The sequence below is a fragment of the Oreochromis aureus genome, linkage group 15, assembly GCF_013358895.1.
Source record: "Oreochromis aureus strain Israel breed Guangdong linkage group 15, ZZ_aureus, whole genome shotgun sequence".
In the NCBI taxonomy this organism is placed as follows: Eukaryota; Metazoa; Chordata; class Actinopteri; order Cichliformes; family Cichlidae; genus Oreochromis; species Oreochromis aureus.
The window spans coordinates 3,144,198-3,167,097 of NC_052956.1; the positions used below are offsets into that span (position 1 = coordinate 3,144,198).

Genomic DNA, 22,900 nt, shown 5'->3' on the forward strand with positions numbered 1-22,900 from the left:
AGATTCCCAGCATGAATACGGCCCGTTCCAAACTGAGATTTTAAAAGTTGCCGGTTAATAGAGCTATTTTAGTATAACGACTTTAGCTTTATGTAACCAGTGGAACTGATTTGACCACTGACTCGGGTGTAAGTGTAGAGAAAAAAAAGGAGAAACAGTCCATACCGTTTCATTTTCTTCAACATCTTGAGGTAATTGACCCAACCTATTCCTGCCTTGAACACATGTGTGTACACACACACACACACACACACACACACACACACACACACACACACACACACACACACACACACACACAGATAGATATAGATAGATTAGTGTAATCACAGATGGGTTAAAAAAAAAAAAATCCCCTTTCTCGCACGAACCCTCTCACTCATTCTTCCACCCTCCCACACGAGCTCACACTGTCAGCTTAGACACCCATGCAGCCCACATGCATTCCCTGTCTTCAAAATGTTGTGCATAAGCACTCATACATGCTACACACACGCACACACACACGCGCGCACACACACGCACGCATGTACGTCGCTGAGAGAATATACATGTCTCTGCACTAAAACACTGAGATACAGCTGTGAATAGGAGATGAAAGCCAGAGCCGAGCCAGGAATAATAAAAGCAGAGTGATTTCAATGCACTGCAGGCTTTCTAAACAGCCCTGGGATCTGACTTGAAAACATAAGGGGATTCCAAAGCCTGGTCCTTTTTAACCATACTGTTTTACCAAAGCTACTTTGATGTAACAAAGACCTCGGAGGCTGGTTTTTGTAATATTCCCGCCACTATCTGCCCAATGTCGATTGTAAATGTATATGTGTGGTCTAATTTTAAGACTCGTCAATATAATTGTAGCAGCTCCCTCTTCTGCCATGACCTCCGATAACATCAGGCGTACCTTTTGTTCCACTCTGGGGTTTGAAACATATGCACTGAGGGTGTAATAGAGAAAAAGAACTAATGAAGAGATGGAAAAGCAGGCTACAAATTTAAGGAGGAGAATGATATTATACATACGCTATCCATCACAGTGACACTAATTCTGCCATTTCTTGTGGATGATACATTATCATTATGAGGTGATTCAGTGCAGGCTATATAAATCATCCTGGAAGATAAGAGTACTCAAACAGAAACCAAAGGAACTCTCTGGAGGTTTGACCAGTTGTGGCGCGGCGGAGCACAGTTTTATGAGAGGGTTCACGTTTGTTTGTGTTGTGAAATGCTGCAATGTTCCCACCTTATCCTGCTAATCAGCAGTGTAACGTACAAAATCTCACACTTATTGAAAAGTCTTGAAATTAAGACTGTATATAAAAGATGGACACAGACACGTCACCCATTGGTTTGTGGACTTTTGCTATGAAGCCTACAGTTGGCTGTTGCTAACTTGTTTTTGTTTGTTTTTATTTATTTGTTTCTAAACCAGATGTGCCACATTTGGACAAAAGGTCTGGAGTAATTGTTAGCTAGCATTAGCTTTATTACTTAGCCACTTAGCTTAGGATAAAATCACTTACTGACTAAAGTGGACGGCCAACTTCTGGTAGCGACCTGATTAACTGTTGCTCAAAGTAGCCAAACACCTAACAATTTAAGCCTTAATATATCATTTAAATGGGTCAAATTGACCACCATACTGTTGATGCAAAAGGAGAAAAATGCAACACTTTTTTTCTTAGAGTTTAACAGTTTTACAAACTTGTATAAAAAGTTTATAAACTTGTTTATTTGTTCTGTAAAGTTGGTCTTTTAAACATAGGGAGTCTATGCTTGATTGACTTGTATTTAGAGACGCCCTCAAGTGGCTATATGAAGAACTGCGGTTTTTGGCACAAGTGCACTGGCTGCAGGTTTCAGCCTCAGAGGTTCCAACATGGATTTAAATTATTTTAAAGGTCTTTATTTTTTTTATGGCAAAAGGAGTCCATTTAACACGTTTCAGCCTTCAGTGCATTCAGTGCAGTGTAACACTGAATAGACATAAGCAACTATAAGAAAACCAGACTTGCCTTAACCATTATGCGTTACATTTCTCAAGTTCAGTTCATACTATAACACAAACTGTCTTGTGCAATATTAAATTCCACACTTGTTTCACTTGTGATTTGGCTCGCAGATATTTTTGTCTGCTAGAGGTGTGCAGCAAAGACCGCAAGATGGGCTGTTATAGACAGATGGGCATAGGCTGCCTGGAGCCTTGTAGCAAACAAACGGGAGCTAGTGGAGGCCAGACCCTTTTTTATAACGGGGTCACAACAACTTTTTGTAACTCTATTTTCAGTCACATTAACTGCCTCATATGTGTTTTTATTGTCGTGACATCATATCAGGCCAGTCTCTTCAAAACTGCCCTTTTTTTCTTTCTTTCAGAGCAGCAAAAGAGCTGTAATGGAGAGAGTCGTTAAAGTAATGGGATGTAGTAAAATGGAGAAATGGAGGGAAAAGGGGGAGTGAAGTGGAGGTAAGGAGGGGAGTGGCTGCTGGAAGTGGGTCACAGTGGCACTGACGTGATAAAAAGTGACGCGCTGAGAGGGGGGATGGACTCGTGCCGCCGTGTGTGTCACCTTTTGTCCGGCACGCACACAGATATATATACAGTCTCACGTCAGCTCAATTCAGCGGGTAAACAACAGTAGCACAGATATAAAAATAGCTCACGTAAAGGCCGGGTTTTCCTCTCTCTCTCAGGGCCTCCCGCGTTCTCTCATGCTGCATTGTTTACAGCCTAGTTGGAAATATTTCACTGCTTCACAGAATCTTCTACTCACTTATTCACCTGTTTAAGATTGCGTTCAGGCTGTGCATGAATAATAACGGCCATGATCCTGTTTTTGTTGGGCTGTGTGTGTGCATGAAAGAGTAGATGCACCGAGCGGAGTTTCGAAGGGCGGTTATTTTGGCTCGGCTGTGTGATCTCTGTATGATCTGTAGCGTTTCCTTGTGGACGAGTGATGCAGGGGAGAGGATGTGTTGCTGGAGGGGCTGCGGGGATAAAAGGATGAAGGAGTGGCAGGGGAGCCAGGGAACAGTTTAATTGCCTGACCCTTCTCCCACCAGGATGACTCTCTGGAGCTGGGTGTTAAAGAGAGAGGGTGACGGCCAGATTCCACGAGCAGATTCCTGCAGCTCTGAGCACGTGCACTGTGTGTGTGTGTGTGCGTGCGTGTGTGTGTGTGTGTTCTTGTGAATGTTCCCATAGCAGATCTGCACATATTTGAGAAAGACAACTTAATCATGCCGTGCGTGATGCTGAAGGGATGCACTTTGAGATTTAGCCTCCTATAACACATCAAAGGCTTGTGGGGAGTAGAAGGGGAGGGATGGTGCTGTGGTATGTGAAGAAGCTGTTCATGCTCGCGTCTGTGGAACCCATCACTTAGGGCCAATTCTGTTTTTGTTCTGTTTTTCTAGTTAAAATGGAAAACTGCACCAATATTTACCTTCGATTGCACATCTTTACATCTTATTGTTATTTATTTGGTCTTAAGAAGATAAAAATACGAGTTTGTTCGAACACTGATGGTTAAATCCAAATCCCTGTGAATAATCTCAATATACACAACACTGGGGGAGAAAAGCAGCAGTTAACATCCATTTTCTGCCCCCCCTCCCCCTTCAGAGTCTTCTCCGTTTGTTGTTTGCTGACTGAACGCTGAGGAACCTTCATCCTAATCAGCTTGAGATCTGGCTGCAGGTCAGGCAAGCAGATGAATACAGATTAGAGTGTCACAAGGCAGTAAGAGAGGATTACTAGATCTGGCCAGAGTCCCACTGTGGCCTCCTGTAGGTGTCCAGTGTTGTCTGCACTGGCCCTTAACAAAAAAAAAAAAGTCATGGGGTTAGACCGATTGGACTTGGCTCTGTCTGCTTTCAAATTGTGGGAAAAAGATCGGTGATCCTGTGAATCTCAAAAATTTGTTTTAAGATAGGATATATTTTTTAAATTCCCTTTCTTCATACTACTTTTATATTATTACACAAAGAAAAATGAAGCAAAAGAAGATAAAACACAACAGTAGTTGAATAAAAGACAACAGGGCTTTACCACTGCTGTCCTGGTAAAGTGCATTTAATACAGAGCACCGATTCTGACATGAGAACACTTACAGGCTCCAGATTCAGTTCTGAAAATGTTGTTCTGCATCGATAATGTAAGGTAGATTTAGGACACCAGTTAAGCATAAGCTTGACCAAGACTTCATGGATCTGCAGACAGCTGAGTGTGTATGCTGTCTGACGTGTTTAGAAACATCCTGCTGTTTGCATAAAGTATGTCTGAAACTGATAGCATCTGTGGCTGTGTGCATGTAACTGCAAACCTGCTGAATTCGGGTTGGCGTTCGAGTGGGCTGATTTGTGAACAGTGGTGCCCCCTGCTTGCAAAGTGCTTGTCGACTTTAAATACGTGTTGGACTTGTGAGGGTCATTTAAGTCGAGCCAAACTAAGACAAGAGTTGCCAAACAGATGCGAGAAGCTTTGTTTCATTTGCGTGTGCGGTACCCTGCAGCTGTGAGTCCTCATGTGCATCTTGTTAAACCTCAACCCATCATTTTCATCAGCAGCTTCCCCGCCGTCGCCGCTCTCAGCCTCTCTTTAATTCCACTTAGAAAATAAAACAAAATAAAGCCGTGCGTGCGGTGTTGTGCTCCCGAGTAGCTACCAGAGCGCGGCTCCTGTGCATAACTCGGCTTTCATCTCTCTCTGTAAATTAAACATGCCTTTTTAGATAACAGGCTCCCTGGCACCTGCAGAGTCAAACTGCACCTCCGCGCTTCACATCAGCTCCCGTCCCTGATTTGAACTCGGTAAAGTTGATTCAAGTCAGCACAGAGTGCCGCTTTATCGGGATCAACTATGGTTGTGTAAACCTCTGTGGGATAATTAGGCTGCAGTTAGACTGTCAGATGTGCAGAGCACAGACAGTGTGACGAATCTCAAATATGACAGTTGGCTCTCTTTCATACAGAGTACAGGAGAAATGTGCACCAAGTTGGTAAAGGAAAAAGCGGTCGAGTATGGGGTCAAAAAACGGGTCAGCGCGCACACTTGACCTTTGACATCAGCTGCAAGAAATTATTTTGCAAAGCGACCAATAGGCTTGAATTTGGGGATGGAACCAATACTTGGATCAACTAAGATTACTAGAAAATTAAAAATAGGGGTCAACTCTTTACTACTATTATAAAACTTTTTTAGCCAGCTTAAAGCTGATGCCATCTTTTTTTTTTTTTAAGTCACCAGAGCTGATATAAGCCCATACCAGCATTTGCATCCATAGTGCAAAAATGTAAAAGGAGGGAGAATTTGTAGCTTTTGTTGGAGTGCCAATTTAATATTTTTAGATTTTTGAGTGTCAGAGCTAGCATATTAGCTAATATTAGCTATTTGCAAATATATCGGTATGGGTATTTAAAACAGACATCTAGTCATCCATCAAGTTTCTTCCGCTTGATCAACGAATCAGTTGGAGAAATGCACTTGAATGTTTTTATAAGTGTTGATGTTGCATAGCTTGTCCACATGAGGGCACTTTACAAAATCCCTGTTGGCAAAAATTGTTTGGCTAACCAGCTGATCCCAGCAGAGTCGGGCAGAGCGTAAACGGGTAATCCAACTGCACAGTCACATTATTTTTAGTAAGTACTGATCAGTAAGTACACTTACCAAAGGTTTGGAAAACCTCTTTACATTTTGTGCGTCTGAAAGAAAACGTATCGTGTGACATTTCAGATGAAAACAAAAAAAAAGGCAGTAGAGTGAGAGTGGGTGGTGTCAAGGGAGACCATAAAAAGACATTTGAGCTTTACACTTGACTATGTTGTGAAGGTCCTCATTGGGACGCTGCTCTTTCACAAGGATATGATGTGCTTCTCAAACTGCACAGCAACCTCTGGAGCTCTCTGTGGTCCTTCTGCCTCAGTGGCCCTGCCTGCCCGTTTTCCGCTTGAGGTCTTTGAAATGCTAATCACTTCTCCTCCTCTCTTTTTTTCCTCTTCATCCCTCCTCCAGATTCTTCCTCCAACTACATCAGGCAGCTGGAGACGAAAGTGCGGATACTGGAAGACGATAACAATAAGCTCCTCTCACAGGTGAGGCTTGCACAAGCACACACACAGGCACACGTACCACGCCGGCGTGCTCGCTCCTTTGCTCAGCTTCAGACATGCAATTAGCCCACTTGAGTTTCCGTCTAAACTATACCCTCGCTAAACTCCTCTTGTGTGACTTTTTAACTCATCCTCAACACGTGACAGGAAGCTGCGATGACATAAAATCATTGCCTAATGCTTCTGTGAAGCCCCCCCTTGCAACGGGCTCCTTGTTAGTTGGAGAATATGTTTATCCATGTTTAATTCATAGGGAGTCAGTAAGCTTCAGTAGCGTGCACTGATGTTAGCCCCCGAGGCGAACTGTGGGAGCGGAGGAGAGATGAGAGGAGGAAAAAGAAGGGAAAAGAGGCATTAAGTGACAGTGACAGAGTAAAGGATTTATCCCCAAAGTTGACCTTGCTCTGACTTCTCCCAAATTTGGAGGATGGAGGGCTCGGTGAGGGAGGGTGTGTGTGCAAAAACGGGGTGGGGGGGTGTGGAATGCTGGTGTGGTTCACCAGAAGGTCACATGTCAGTCTGCGGAGGTGTGTTTACGCAGTCGAGCACAAACAGCAGATGATGAAACTGAAGCACACTAATCTGGTCACGTGAGGGGAACTCGGATTCATGAAGTGTTCGACTAATTATTGGCAAAAAAGCAAAAAAAAACAAACCAGCTCAGGCTCTAAGTTTATAGTTTGGCCTCTTTAATTTTATCGCATCATTTTATGATGCGAGTCGGTTCGTTTGAATGCAAATCAGGTTGCACAGAGACGAGGGTGAATTTCACACTATAATTTGAAGTCTTTTTTTTCCCCACTTATATCCCAGCAGATTCATATGTAGGCAGAGTGTAGGTTGTTATCACTGACATGAAACCTAAACGATCCTCATAATTATCTCTTACGTGCTACAATTAGGTGTTACACATTATCTCACAGCAGTCCAAGTATATGAACTCGCGCCTTATAGTTTTTGCCCACGTTGTTTTCTGTAGACTTGAGGTTGGGATATGAATGTGTTCAAATGCAGTGCAAAATGTGAAACTGTCGGGACTGATTTTATTTTTTTTACAAATACATTACCTTAATTTTATGTGTTTAAATCCATCAGCAAAACAGTTGCTTCCATTGCTGTTATTCATGGCTCCTCACAGAGTGAAACAACATAATAAACCATTCCACCATTATGTTTTTCTCTCCCTAGGCTTATAGCCGCTATAGCTTATCGCAAATACAGACGAGAAAGGTAATCTTCTGTGATGTCTGTGTTTGTTGGCTCTTCTGCTGGCCGGTTGGTTCAGTCTGTTTTGCCCTTTCACTCTTTTTACTCGTTTGCTGGTGGGACTTTTCACATCTTTGAGCTTCTTGCTTTCTCTTCTGTAGAGGGCTGACACTGTCAAAGCAGCAGCTGTACAAGGCAAGGCGACTCATTGCAGTAATGTTTTATGTTGTGCCTTTCAGACAAGGAATCACCTCTGTGGTAATGTTTAAAGGGTAAGAATATGATTATTTGTTCCCTTGATGGGATTAAGTTATTATGACATAACAGCCTGTAGTTTTTTTTTTTTAGCTTAGCATAAAGGCTAGACGCTAGCAAGACTGTGGCAAACATCATCCGCTGGCTTCTGAAGAAACCATTTCCACTTTGGTAAAAAAAACAAATCTAATATGACGAGGAGGGGTGGGTCTGACCGTCAAACCACTTGCTCATCGGCTATGAATTTGTCAATATCACATCGTTAGCTAATGAGCATACCGCAGATAATCCTCCAGTTTGAAACATGACCAGGACTTACGAAATACACTTAATCTTCATGACCCAAAATGAGCAACTGAGCCCATAAACTCAGCTGTAAAGTATTTACACAAGCCAACTCAGAAAGCCATTTTCACATAAATTACAGGACCTGAAATCATTTTGTGAGGCTTTTAAGCAAAAACTACGGTGGCCCTGAGAGGTCAAACGGACTGCAACTTAAGAAAACACCAGCAATAAGAAAAACGGTGCAAAATCACACAAAACACAACAGAAATAGAAAAAAGAGAAATAGGAAAAAACAGATTTCCAAAAGCACAAAGGAAGAGTTTCTGGGGAGACAATAACCCGACGGACCAGTTCCAGGAACCAAAATATGCTAAGAATTGCACTGAGAGACACTTAAAAAGAAGTGGCGGATCTATTAGTTTTGTGAGGAAAGAAAAGATGAGAGGTAAGTGTGTTAGCCTAACTAGTAGCCTAAAAATCCGTCATCAGTATTTTATGAATCCTGAGATTGAAACACACCTACCTAGCATGTTTTGGTTCCTGCAACTGGTCCGTCAGGTTATTGTCTCCCCAGAAACACTAACCTTGTGCTTTGGAAATCAATTTTTTCCTATTTCCATTTTTGTTTTTTCTATTTCTGTTGTGTTTTGTTTTTGCAGCGTTTTTCTTATTGCTGGTGTTTTCTTAAGTTGCAATCCGTTTGGCCTCTCAGGGCCACCGTAAAAAACACTTTGGATTTACTTTTCGGACCTGAAAGCTACACCCACTGTCTGTGGTTCAAAGTGCTAACACAACCTACCAGTATTATTAACACTTAGAACTTGCTAATTAACATAATATATCTCATGTTTTTATACTATTTAAAAAAAAAAAAAAAAAAAAAAGTTGAACAACACATAACTTCTGTAACTTGTCAGTGGTTAAATCATGAGAGAGAGTGTTATCAGAACAGACTCAAACAAGCTTTGTCCCCATCACTCCCTCTCTTCCTGTAGTGCTAAACTAACCGGTTTCTGGTATGACTTCATATCATCGATACACACCTAATATTGATATTGATCTCCAACTTTTCGTAATACAGTAAAGTTAATTGACAAACATTACCACAGAAATGAGTCACCTTGTGATTGTGCCGGTTTTCCGAGAACACGGGAAGTTAAATGCGCCGCCTTGCAGGGCTGTAGCTTCTGTGTCCAGGGGTTTCCTTTCTGTGCTGCTAGCATGCCGTGCTAATGAATGAACACGGGTGGCCCTTGCTTGTACGTGGCCTTTCTTGGCAAGAAAGCTTTTATCTGTCCTTGGAACTGCACCGCACAGTGTTTGGTACAAGGTAACTTAAGTGAATGAATGCTATGTTGTGCTTTGGTGCATAAATGACACACGCCTGTCCTAGCTTGTCGAGACGTCTGGAGGGCTGAATAATTAAAGATCCGGGGGGGCAAGCCAGGTAGATTCAGGCATCTGTTATGCATGGCCGAAACTGTTGTGGGAGTGCAACTGAACAATGAAGGACTGTCAGTCTGAAGCTGTAAAATCTGAATCTGTAATCTCTGGTTGTTGTTACTAAACATGACTTTCCCACAGGGGTGATAACAGTAAAATATTGGGTGAAAATAAGAATTACTGAAGTTTACCATTCAGTTAGATTTCATAATATCCTACCTGATGACGTGTGTGCATATTAGCAGGTTCAATTGTTACAATGGATTATCTTCCCCAGTGGATTGTATTGCCTAACTTCCTGTGTTATGAAACCGGCCCAGCGAAACTTGTGTTAAGCTACAGGAAACAATGGCCTCTTAGTGCAGGAATGCTGACCCTCCAGACCAGCTTGGCTGAGGTATTTTAACCATACTAAAGGGAGCGTGGAGGGAGTTAACAGCAGGATCCCACTGTGGATATTAACATTAACAAGGGCCTACACAGCCCAGGTGTAAACACAATTAGAAAAACAGGTGTGTGCACTCAGACGCACACACACAGACATGCTCAGACACGCGCATCCTCCTCAGGCTTTCTCCCACTCAGCTCTCCCATTCCTTCCAGCTGTTACTTGTCTCTAGTCGAGCTCGCACACAAACTCCGGACGATGTTGAGATAATCTGGTCCGGACATTGTCGGAAGTTCACTCTTGGTAAATACTGTTTGGTTTCGGTCAGGGTGAGTCAGGCATCTTGTAAACTTTGCATCTGGGAGCTTGCAACCCAAAGCAATTTTATCACCCAATGTCAGAAATTTGTACCGTCGTTGAGAGAGACTCAGACCTGCGGAGAAAATATCTTTTGTCAACTCACTGCAGTGTGTGAAGCACTCATGCGCTCTTCCTCAGTCCACACTGACACTTTGTCATGAAATTGACAAGTGTAAGCGCGTAATGATCTGTATGTCAGATGATGCTCCGTCCCCTGAGTCACTGTAATAAGCCCCAAACTCTCAAACACTTAATCTTATGACTGTCAGGCTTTGCATTCATGGCATAATTAGGTTAACAATAATGATGGAGGAGCGACGTATTTAAGTTTAAAGACCAGGTCATTGATTTCAGATGCAAAAATACTGAGGCTAAAGCTACGTGTCCCAGATTAGCATCCATACCGCACTGGTATATGATGTACAGCACAACTGCCTAACGGTGTAACTGTGATAAGGAAACGCTTCTTATTTCAGTCTAGCATGAGTTACTCTGATTTAACAGTTTCTATCCTGTATTTGATTAAATCACGGCTCTGGAGGAGCATCCCGCTGTCCTTCCTACCCTTTTGTCAGAGTGGCATCACCCCTGCCCCTCATAACTCAAACAGGAAACGATGCAAGACATCCACAGCATCTTCCCGTCAGCACCAAGAACATTGTGATGGATGGATAAAGATGCAGGGGCCCTGAATTCTAGCCAGGAAGACTGCAGCGAGCCAACTGTCCTCAGCTGTCTGGCAAACAAATGGCTTTGCTGGTCTCAGCGGTCAAGGTCATGTCGGGGTGGGAAGTAAAGTTGGAGACGTGTGATGGTTAAATGAAAAGCTAGACTCAGGGAGAGGTCTGCATCGGTAACGTAAAACTCTTTAGCAAGCCTTCTTATTCAGGTGATCAACTATGCGTTTATGTCACCCCTCCTGATTTTGACATTTAAGGTTACCAGACACAAAGCTTATAGAGATGTCAGAAAAGGTGCACTATTGAGGGCATGAATATGGAAACCGAAAGGATAGATCAAGAAGCGCCAGGGGGAGGACTGGAAAAGGTTAGAGGAACATTACAAGGATACTGAGTTGGAGGAGAGAAGAGGAGCAGGAATATCAAAGGACGGGGAAGACGAGGGGAATGCTGATTGTGGCTTTGTGTATGTGAGCGTGGACCTGAGTGCGTTACACACACACACACACACACACATACACACAAAGATAATACAAAGGCAGACAACACAGCACAATGTCCGTGCATTCATAGACACACACCCACAGCTCAACGGGTTATTTATAGCCGAGTGCTCCCAGGCATCACGTGTGTTCATGCACCGCGCCACGCACAGAGGGAACACTAGTGCGCGACACGAGAAATGTCACAAGGAACAGTGGTGTTTGCCGTGTCCCTGCCTGCAGAGCGAAGCTGGGCTGGTAACTGCCCCCCAGGAACCAGTGGTCTTTGGCTGCTAATGAGGACAAATATTGGGCATGTTGCCCCTATGTAGTGAACCTCAATGAAGGCAAAACGGGATACTTCTGCACATGAGCAATGGCGTGAGAGTGATGATGAGGAAAAGTGCCTTGTATGGTGAGGGAGACGCAGCCAAAGACTTTAATAAACCCCTTGGATGGAAATACCAACGGGCAAAACCTGGGTAGTAACAAAGATGCTGAACAAAGTGTCACATATGCAAAAAAAGCAAATCAGTGTAAAATTGCTTCACAGGCAGTGTTTTCTCTGTTTATGTGCACAAAACTGGGTGAATGTTGGTGATGGTACTTGCGAGTACCTCAGGATTTTGAGTATTTGAGTAAAAAAGTGGCCGTTTTTATGTTAAAATATCTCTCATAGAGGCAAATACACTGATTTTTTAAAAAAATTGTCAGAATGAATATTAAGGTAAAATTAGTACTAAATCCCAAAGTGAACAAACTGCCAGGATTACCTGTGTGTTTGCACCCTGTCTTGGATTATTAACTTTGATTTATTAGCAGTGAAGCCACTCTTTGGGTCATTTTAGGTAAACCTGGCATTAAAGTCTTATTTTTCTTTTTTTTTCCTTTGGTGTTTGTTTTGTGACCGTTTGTGCCCAGCAGTGTAACCCAGGTGACCTTCGTGCCCTGAGGAAGGGAATGACTCTGTACCACTCAGAGTCCCAGCTGTCCTCACTGCCCCAGCGCCAGGAAGCCATGCACATGGTCAGTAATCAGAAGACTGACACACGCACACATACGCAAACACACAAATATGGAGAAGGCTAACCACCTATACTAAGATTCACACTGACATGCTTAGATGAATACACGCTCACACTAACCGCTAAGACAATAGTCACAGCAATCAGTCAGCGCTATGACACTGCTTATACAGATGTGGTTACATAAAGAGACAGGGCTTAATTGCACACAGACATGCACATGCTTAATTGTAGGGAGCGCTATGCCAATGCCTCCATAGCAAAATCAAGTCAAGTCAGCTCTAATTCACTTTACTTCTCACACTCCAATTAAACCTCCACGGGCAACCTCGCTCTCGCTTACACGTGACAGAAGGAAGAAAAAAGAGAGAGGGAGAAGAAAAGGAGTGAAAGGAAATGGGGCATAAGGGGGATGATCCAGACAGAGTCTTAGACAGAAGAGAAACTAAGGCAGAGACCAGGATAGAAATTTAACTTAGTCAGCACTCTTCCTCATATCCTGTCCCTGCTTTTTCTTCCTCCCTGGAGCTTGTTTGAACAAAATTCCACTATGAAAATAATAACCCTCTACACTCCACCTCCACCCTTAACCCTGCCAATGTCTTCGGGAGGAGAGGATTGGCAATTAAGGAAGGTCAGAGTCGGGCTATGCCGCTACTCAGAAGACTAAATCTTCCTTGTGTTAAAAAATGTATATTCATATATTTTGTTGTAATCACAGGGTCAGGTTGCAGCACAGGGGTAAATTGTGAATTGTAGTTTGCCCATATTTACAGTGTAGTTTTAGATGAAATAAGGTTAAACTTTTGGCATGTGCTATGAATAAGACATTTAACAGACGTGTTGTGTAGTGAAAAAATATGTAGTCATCTTAAAAAATGTTGGATATATTTGATTAAATCATCATGTAACTATATTTTTGCTTAGCCTTGTAGCATTAGCATCATGTATTTGGTATTAAAAGAGTTTTATGTATTGTTAAATTAGAATTATTAGCAGCAACGCTTTTTATTCATTGTTTCATGTATTCATCATTTCATTGTGTATTTAGTGGTGCGTCTTAAAAATTCAGTCCATATCAATTTTGGTGACTGTTAAATTATATATGGGTGACGTAGGCCGAACAAACGCAAGCGATGAACATAACATTGAGATGATGAAATGTACATATCAGAAAATCCAAAGAATTGGGATTTAATATAAATCGAAAAAAATATATCGATATTAATAAGTATGTGTGACAATATTTGTTCAGATTTTGTTCTGAACTGTCGTTCTGTTAGGGAGGAGATAGTTTATGTATGTACATATCCTATGATCGTTATAGTAACATTTTCTTGCAAACTAGCTGTTACGCTTCGCTAATGTTTAGATTTAGATTATTATTTTATGCTTTATATTTATATTTAAATATTTCTAAGATTATAAATGTTGCTTTTTAGATTGAACGACTTATTAACTTGAAATTTCGACTTTTCTCAAAATTTTGAGTTTAATAACTCGAAATTTCGAGTTAGCTCTGCCAATCAGTAATCTACATGGAATGCACACTCAAAACTGGATCGCAACAAATTGGTGCTTTCGAGTGTACGTTTGGTGATAGTAACGCCATGTGATTCAGCTAATAACACAAGGATTTCATCATTTGTGAAGCCACGCTGAAAATAATCAGCAATTTCTGCATTCATGACTGGCTGTAATACTAGTAGCTTAGCTGTAGCATTTGTAGCTGAGGACTTCAGCTTCCGGGTAACAAGGTAATGACAACAATCATGTAGATTACGGATTGGCAACGCTAACTCGAAATTTTGAATTATTAACTCGAAATTTTGAGAAAAGTAGCTAGAAATTTTGACTTAGAGTTAATAACTCGAAATTTCGAGAAAAGAACTCGAAATTTCGAGAAAAGAACTCAAACTTTCGAGTTATGGATACTGTTTTTTTGTTGTTGTTGTTGTTGTTGTTGTTGTTGTTGTTGTTGTTGTTGTGTTGTTTTGTTTTGTTTTTTTAGTGGCGAAAACGGGCTTCCATAAGTAACAATACAATGCAAGCTGTAAAATGTTATAATAAATACAATACATGAAGTGCTCTGTTATATTTCTCTCATACTCTCCGCTCTGTAAAAATAACTCTAAAATACACATATTTCTATATATGCTTATATAAATATAAAAAGCTGTAAAACTCTTCTTCAGAGAGAGAAGAGAGGAAATAAACAGAGTGGCAAGCTAATAGCTGCTAGTTGTCAGTTAGCCTAGCTTAGCTTAGCTTAGTGCAGCGATAAAGCGGTGAGAAATGGCTCGTCTGGAGCTATTTGACAGTAAAATAATCCACCACCATGACTGTAATATGTTCTTATGGGTTCTTAAATTATACAATAAAGGCAGATTTTGTTTAATTTTTATTTTATTTTTTAGCTTTGTCTGCTAATGGCTTTGTTTGTGACAAGCCCACAGAACAGCACTAACGTTGAGCTCTGTAGTTTGTCCAGTTCATGTTGGGGAGCAGGGAAAGAAGGCATAAAAGCAAGGATGAGATGTGGGACTTCAGAATGACTTCAGTGAAGTGGACTCTTAGTTGTGTGTGTCCCTCCCAATCGATCAGCTCATCCTCTATATTCACTTCTTTGTAATGCTCAAAGTTTCAGGTCAGTGAGCGTGCATGACATTGTCAAATAGAAGACGCTCAACAGTCTGTGCTCATTTTCGTATGTTTAAACTTCAAACCAATGCTCCTGACAGTGTTTGTCCCCCTGCCCGCCTCTTGCTGCAATGGCCCAAATCAGCCCTGTTAATGCAGGAGATGCTTACAGTCTTACGAGCAGTAAACACTGCCCCGAGCTATCTGTGTCCAAATCCTTTTCTTGACTGCACTGCTCTTGGCAAATGCTTGCAGTAAATGTTTACATATTTCAAATATTAGAATATCACAAAAGGCTTAACAGTGATTTATACATTCATACTTTCAGTCAGACCAAAGTCCACTGTGACCTTTTGTTGGTATAAAGACACAGTCTTAACTCACTGGAAAATTGAAGCGCTTGTAAAGTATGAATAGGTCTTGGTGATGCACATACAGGTAATTGGATATCATAAATGGCATACATTTTAAAAACAATTCCATTTGTCTTTTGTATTATGTGTTTTTACACACAGAAAGTTCTGCAAACGTAATTTTTAGGTCAAACATGAGCGAGCAGCTGTTGCAGCGAGCGAACTCAACTGTGTTTGTTGAATGCTAAACAAAATGTTTCCCTCGCATGTCTGGCTGAATTTGCTGTGTTGTTTAGCTGCTCTTTGATCAGACAGTTGCAGATTTAAAGAGAAACCCTGGAATCCACACAGGCAAAAAGAAAGAGTGGGTAAATTTAATATACTAAATATGTGCAAAAAAGGGGGCTTGGACTGGCATCTGCACTGGATTACATCAAGTATCAAACCAGTCCAAGCTTTTCTGGTACTGTATGTAATTAAGTGGATGTCATAAATGGTAAACTAAGACACTGGGTCAGTTCAAGCACTGGCAAATGTACAAATGTACACTCACATTCACTTTCATTCTATTTTTCTCATGTCAGAGCTTGTAAATATAATACTCAACCTGTCTGAGGATAACATCAGCTTATGCTTAAAAACATGGAAACGTGCCGTTAAGCTCTTTTTTTTTCTTTCTTTTTTTTTCCCTATAAATCTGCCACATTGATGTTTTCCTGTCCAATGGTCAAAAGAATACTTTTCTTATTGGTTTGTATGGCCAAAAGCCTCTAGACGTAAATCAGTGCTTCGTGCGGTTTATGTGATGTGAATAAACTGCTGGGCAGTTTCCACAAATCGGTCCTCTTGGCTGCAGTGGGATTATTATTTTATCTCCGTGCTATCAGGTTACGTGGGATCATTCTGGCACCCAAATGGGGCCAGTGGGCATGGAGGGAGCTGACAGGAGCTTCACTAGTGAGCAGAGAATTTAACCCAGGCTAACAGAGCCAGGGATCTGTGTCTAATGCAGGACCCCGATGCCAGGTTACAGTGAATGGGACCCATTGTGTATCCCAGCAATCTCTGTGTCCCTCAGACAGAGACCCACTGTCTGGAACTAACCGGGAGGGGGGTGGTGATGAGTCAAGCAAAGCCCCCCCAGTCCCCTTCCTGGCTGGCTGCTCCCGTCACACCAGGTTAAATCACACTGTGCAGGTAGCAGACCAGAGGAGGGAGTGGAATACAAAAGAAACAGGGAAGAAAAACACCAGTGGAGGATAGGTGATTTGAGCGGGTATGAAGGGGGTGACATTTTCAGTGCGACAGTACAGGAATACTCTCTTTTTAAATCCGAACAGATGCCCCCTGATGGGAAGAGTGGGGCCTTTTTTTGGTATCTTGACTCAAATGAAGGGCTCTTTGCAGATGTCCTGGCTGGTGCAGGTTTACACCTGCCTCTTAACCTCTGTCACAGTTCTCCCGCTCCCTAACATCTTCTCATTGTACCTTATGTTATTGTTTCTTTCTCTCACTCTTTTTTTTCCTCTCCTCTTAGGGGACTGGACGCCTACCAACAAGCGAGTCCTCTCCAGCCACAGGCTATCTGTCCTGTGTCCAAAAGCCTGAGGCTGTGGTCCATGCCATGAAGGTGATATTAGTCAGGGAAATCAATCACAGGGTATAACTGTTGGTAAACAGTGTTACAGCTTTTGTATCACTGATGCAGCTGTGATGCTATCATAGTGCAGTTCCTGGAGAATTTGCAGGATGATGCCTGAAGGCTATTATGGCATAGCTGCACGGCCTAGACCAGCGTGACAGTCCAAATGTGGGAAAAACACATTTGAACTGTTTTTCCCCACATTTGTTACTAATATAATGCTACCCTCTCTTAAAGTGTTAAGAGGGGGTAGCATTATATTAGCAGATAAAGTAGCGCCAGATCACGCCTAAAAGTACTTAAGTTCATGTTCATGTGGGTCAGGCTTGTAGTGCTATGGAAAAAAAACCAAGAACACATTGACAATTATGCGTTGCCTATCATAGTTATGTAGGTACAGAAGGAAAATGACACATGTCCAACTCTGTGTCTGCCATCAGGTGCTGGAGGTCCACGAGAACTTGGATAAGCAGGTTCCTGAGGACTATGAGGATGATCTCAGCGAGAAAGAGAAGGCCATTGTGCGAGAGATGTGCAATGTAAGTGCACCTCCTGCTCCCACAGATGTACTCGTATCCCGGTCTTTATTCTAATTGTCTGTGTGTTGTCATGATTATTGGAGAGCCTGAAAGTGGGGGGCTAGGTGGGTGTCTGAGCACTCACACAGGTCTGTTGCCATCACTGCAGAACCACTTAGCTAATCACACCACAGGTTTGTCACTGATGTAGTGCCAATAAAATAAAATGCACTATATGCAGATTTAGTGTAACAATGGAAAAACTAGGAATTTTATAGTTGTAAATTCAGTCAGTCTGTTCATTAGCGTTTTAAATTCATTCTACTAGATTCAAATCAGGTCAGTTTTGAGCCTTTTTTGCTAATGAGGAACTCGTTTGGGCTCATTTGGTTTGGAATGACACAGCAGCACTCCCTCTTTCTTTCTATCCATCCCTCTGTCTCTCTTTTTGTGCCCCCCTTTTCCACTCCAAAGCTGAAAGCCCAAAGTATAGAGGCTCATAGTTGAGCTGTCAGAGCAATTAAACTGATGCGGCAGGAAAAAGAGCACCACCCCCTCCTCCCTCCCAATAGCACTCCTCCACCTCACCCTTCTATTCTTCCATCTCTCATTTTCCCCTCATCTTTCTCTGTCTGTGCTGAAAAGGCCTTTCCCAGGATAAAAAGGTCTGCTGATTAGAGCGAGTACGAGAATCGGGTTATCTGGGCCCTGCAGAGGTATGTGACAGACCAGGAATGGTGAAGCACTACAATAGTACCTCTGTAACATCACCGGGGTCTCGCAGGGGCCCCTCTCACTTTCACAGAGAGATTTCAGCACCGGAGAGAGGACACGGACTGAGATAGAGTCCAGTCCTTGTCTTTATACTTTGATGGAAATGGAAAATAGGTGCAGTGCTTCATTGAAATGTTCAGACATATACAGTATATAAGAGGCAATAAAACAGTTGGGATAACTCCAAAGAGCTTAAAAGTCAATATTCGATGTGTCCACCTTTATTCCTTAATAACTCTCTTAAGCAGCATTTCTTAAAGTGGTGTTCAGGAATAGTTCTCCAGGCTTCCTGAAGGCCATTCATGGCTGCTTTTTGATCCCACACTGCTTCAGTAATGTTGAGAAGGAAGGCCTGTCCATGACTGATACGGCTCCATTGTGTGCTTTTTCTATACGTGTATGCTTTTACTGCACTGGGAGTGTGTTTGGGATTGTTGTCATGCTGAAAAATGAAGCTGTTGTCAGTCAGACATTTTCCAGATGGTGCTACACGGTGGGTTAAAACCTCACTGTTCTTTTCACCCTTTAAAATTACATAAATCTCCAACAGCACTGGTTGAAACGCTGCCCCAAACCATGACAGAGCCTCCACCGTGTTTTACAGATCGCTGTAGGCACTCACTGTTGTTAGTTTAGTTCATCACATCGATCAGACCTGTTGCATCTTATTTTTCACACCCACCTCAGCCTGTCTGCCTCCTTAAGAATGCCCCCCCCCCTTCTACTGAAGTCATTTCTGATCAGGTTTCAGTGAACAGTAGACGTTTCAACTGTAGAACAAGTCCAAAGGGAAACTTTGAAAGACCTTCAGAAAGGCTGGAGAACTATTGCTCACTTAAAAAAATTATGAAAAAATCTGGCTCCTTGAAAGCAAAATATAAAGAAGCTCGAGACTTCTGCACTGTACTGAAGCTCTACTGTAGTGTGTGTGCGTGTGTGTGTGTGTGTGTGTGTGTGTGTGTGTGTGTGTGTGTGTGTGTGTGTGTGTGTAGTCTTCCCAGCTCAAAGTCAAACTGTGGGCATTTGAAGTTTTCCCTCTTGAAGAAGAAAGTCTTTTCTTTCCACTCTCTGTGTCTGCCCGTCTTTCTCTCGCTGTTCCTCTTCCTCGCTCAGCTCCTCTTCTCTCCTCTTCTGTTCGCAGGTGGTGTGGAGAAAACTGGGTGATGCAGCAGGATCAAAGCTGTCCGTCAGACAGCACCTCTCTGGTAACCAGTTCAAAGGCCCGCTGTAGCATATCACCCCTAGAGAGAGACGGAGAGATATCAGGATCCATACTCACCTGAAACGCCACCTTCCCACCTGCACCTACACGGACCCGTCACGCCACCGTGCTCCCTCCTGCCAACAGCACCCGGCATTCCTCCGACAAACACTCTCTTGAGACTGGCCACAGAATGGACCTGTTAGTCTCGTTGTTCACGTGAACAACGTTGCCTGTATATGTCTTTGGATCTCTGCGCTGACATGTTGACAGCCGGCAGCTAGTGTCACCAATCCGCCACTTTTCTGCATCGGTTTGGAGGCTTTCTGTTTTCTCTCTGTAAACAAACACACTCCGCTTTCGGTCCTTTAGAGCTTAGCTGAGCTGTAATAAGCTAGGGATGAGACGTGGTTTCGAGCACAGGTGAGGCGGGTGGGGGGGGGCAGAAGTTGGCAACAGTGAGGCAATTAATACTAGCTTCTATAGAGAGAGACACCCCCATCCCCTCCCAAGCTCCTGTCACATGTATGACCCCGCCTCCCCACTTCCTCCAGCGGTCAATGAGTATAACTAGCATTAGCATTCTATAATGTTAGCCAGGTGAAACCCACTGTGACCTAGCGCCTTTTTGCTCGTAAGACAAGTCTATGGATAATAAAGTCTAGAGATCACTGTTAACTCGTGTATATTATGTATAAAACCATAGCATTACTTCATTGTTTCTGTTGATTTGACTTTATTTTGTATTCTAGCGTGGCCATGTGATCAAGAATTGAGTTTTAAAAAGCACACACATACACACCTACGTACACACACACACAGACCTTAAACAGGGTTTGCTTTTGGTAATACACTTTTTTTTATTATTGTCATTGTTATTATTATTATTGTTCTTTTCCAGATGAATTGCTCTTACTCCTTCTCTCTGTAACGTTTGTTATCCGGGCCATTCTGAATCTGCCGTCTCGCTCTGTTTATTAAGGAACAGATAAATTTTCTTACTTTTGTGAAATGAGCTAAAAATTGTATGCTGTGTGCATGCTTGACAATCATTCTCTCAGGTTGGGAGGGCTACAGCTTTACCTTTGCCCATCTGTGACTGTGCGCACATGTGTGTGAGTGTGTTTAAGGGTGTGAGTCTGTGTGGGAGGAGACTGAATGGTTGGAGCTGTAGCATCTGCCTGTGAATCCTCTCTTTTTTTCGGCCATTGAACCCTGGTTACAGCCCGATTGAAGGCTGCTGAAGACATTTTCTGAATCCATCCAAAATAAAATGTAATTGCTGTAACTAAAATACACTGAACCTCCCCGATCAGTTTGATCTGCTCTGAATCTTTTTTTTTTTTTTTTTTTTTTTACAGTGGTGTGAAAAGTGCATGTTTGTCACAGTTGCAGGTTTCAGATCATCAAACAAATTTAAATACTAGATAAAGGTAACCCAATTAAACACAAAATGCAGTTTTTAAATATGAGGTGTTTATTACTAAGGGGGAAAAAAATCTAATCCTGCATGGTCCTGTGTGGAAAAAGTGATAACTGGTAACCTAATAACTGGTTGGGCAGCAAAAACAGCAATAAAGCAGCAACAACTGTAATCAAGCATTCACAATAACTGGCAGTGAGTCTTTGACAGCGCTGTGGAGGAATGTTGGCCCTCTCATCTTTGCAGAATTGTTGTAATTCAGTCACAATGGAGGTTTTTCGAGCATGAGCCGCCTTTGATTAGGCCACTCCAAAGGCTTCATTTTATTTTGCTTAAGCCATTCAGAGGTGATATTGCTGGTGTGTTTTGGGTCACTGTCCTACTGCAGAACCCAAGTGCGCTTCAGCTTGAGGTCACAAACAGATGGCTGGACATCTGTAGGATGTTTTGGTAGACGGCAGAATTCATGGCTCCATTTACAACAGCAAGTCTTCCTCCTGAGGCAGCTAAACAGCCCCAGCCCATCACACCGCCGCTGTGACCCTTTCCAGACTGATAGCTGTCAGCAACTTTGTTTCTCAGGTGTTTCTTCGAATCGTAGCATGATGTGTTGCTTTTTGAGATCTTTTAGCCTGCTGCACTTTGTCAGACAGGTTCTATTTGAGTGATTTCTCGACTCAACAGGTCTGCCAATAATCAGGCCCGAGTGTGTTTAGTGAAACTGAACTGTTTTTTTGGGGGGGTTTTTTAACTGAACTGTGGTTAATCACAGTTAATTCCTGATTTAACAACAGGGGCAATTACTTTTTCACACAGGAACAGATAGGTTTGGATAACTTTTCTCCCTTAATCAGTGAAATCACCATTTAAAAACGGTGTTTTATACTTACTCGGGCTGTTTTTGCCTAATATTAAAATGTGTTTGATGATCCAAAATATGTAAGTGTAACAAATATGCAAAACAGTAGAAAATCAGGAATGGGGCAAAGACTTTTTCACACCACTGTATCTCTGACGATAACATAAGGAAAGAAAAATAGTCACATAGATGGATATTAGACCGTTTCTCACATCATGGATTCAGCAGGTGTGTTTATGCAGTGCATGTTTTATTGAAGTTATTTTTTTCTTTCTTAGAATATGAGATAAGTCTTCCCTTTGATGTCTCTGTACCATAAAACACTAACATTTAAAACAAAAAAAAAATTTCTTGATGTCAGAATGAACAAATACTGTTTGTCAGTGTATTTATTGCCAGGTGTAACATAGTAAGATAGAGATGGGAGCGCAGTTGGTAACTGAACGGTCACGTTTTAAACTCATCAGATGGATTTCGTGATATTAAAGTTGTCTGATGAGTTTGCCGAGTGACTCGACAGCTCAGGCTCTCCCATCTCTAGTGTTATTTGTTCCAAATTAGAACATTTCTGAGGCTACCCGTTTGTCCACCTTGGTACTCTCAATTAAAGGGTTAAAATATATATACATATATATAATAATAATAATAATAATAATAATCAAAGTCTGATTTTTTTTTTTTTTTTTTAAGTGTCCTTTTTTTCTAGGAACCGATTTGAAGCCATTATACAATTTTGAATACTTTATATATGGCAAATGATTTGAGACGTGCCGCACTGTTTTCTTCATGTGTTTTAATTTGGACCCAGCTGTATATTGGGGGGGGAGCATCTGTAGTGTTTTTTTCCTGCCTATATGCTAAAACCACAATACAGAAACCTAGACTCTACAGTGTAAATGTCTATTCCTGTAGTAACTAGCATGACTGGAACCTCTTTTCGTGGTTTCACCAATAAAGGTGAATATTTCGCTGGTGAGACCGAAAACATGAAATAGGACACTTTTAGAAACATTTGGAAGAAAATAAACAAGTTGCTTAATGATGATGTGAACGGCTGTCTTTATTTAAGCATGCACTACACTTTTTTTTTTCCTCACTAGATGAGGTAGGCTGCCCTCTGGTGGCGGAACAGCGGAAATGAAAATGTACAACCAAACACTGGAATGCATACCACTGGCCAATTTATTAGGTACCCCTGTTCTCTTCAAATCTGCCTTAATTCTTGGCGTAGTTTTAAAGAAGATGT

General features: G+C 42.0%; 1 protein-coding gene across 4 annotated transcripts in view; it reads left to right on the forward strand.

Moving 5' to 3' along the window:
- The window catches only part of ccdc85cb (coiled-coil domain containing 85C, b), a 48,130-nt gene extending 25,434 nt beyond the window's left edge, over positions 1-22,696 (forward strand). The window contains exons 2-7 of one of the 4 annotated variants that reach the window (XM_031755201.2): positions 6,020-6,099; positions 7,306-7,347; positions 12,144-12,245; positions 16,775-16,867; positions 17,320-17,418; positions 19,313-22,696. In XM_031755201.2, coding sequence (XP_031611061.1) covers positions 6,020-6,099; positions 7,306-7,347; positions 12,144-12,245; positions 16,775-16,867; positions 17,320-17,418; positions 19,313-19,402 — 506 coding nt within the window. In that variant the 3' untranslated portion in view covers positions 19,403-22,696. Of the gene's footprint in view, positions 1-6,019; positions 6,100-7,305; positions 7,348-12,140; positions 12,246-16,774; positions 16,868-17,319; positions 17,419-19,312 lie in introns of all 4 variants that reach the window. The other 3 variants (XM_031755200.2, XM_031755202.2, XM_031755203.2) reach the window with 3 other exon arrangements.
- Positions 22,697-22,900: the final 204 nt, after the last annotated feature.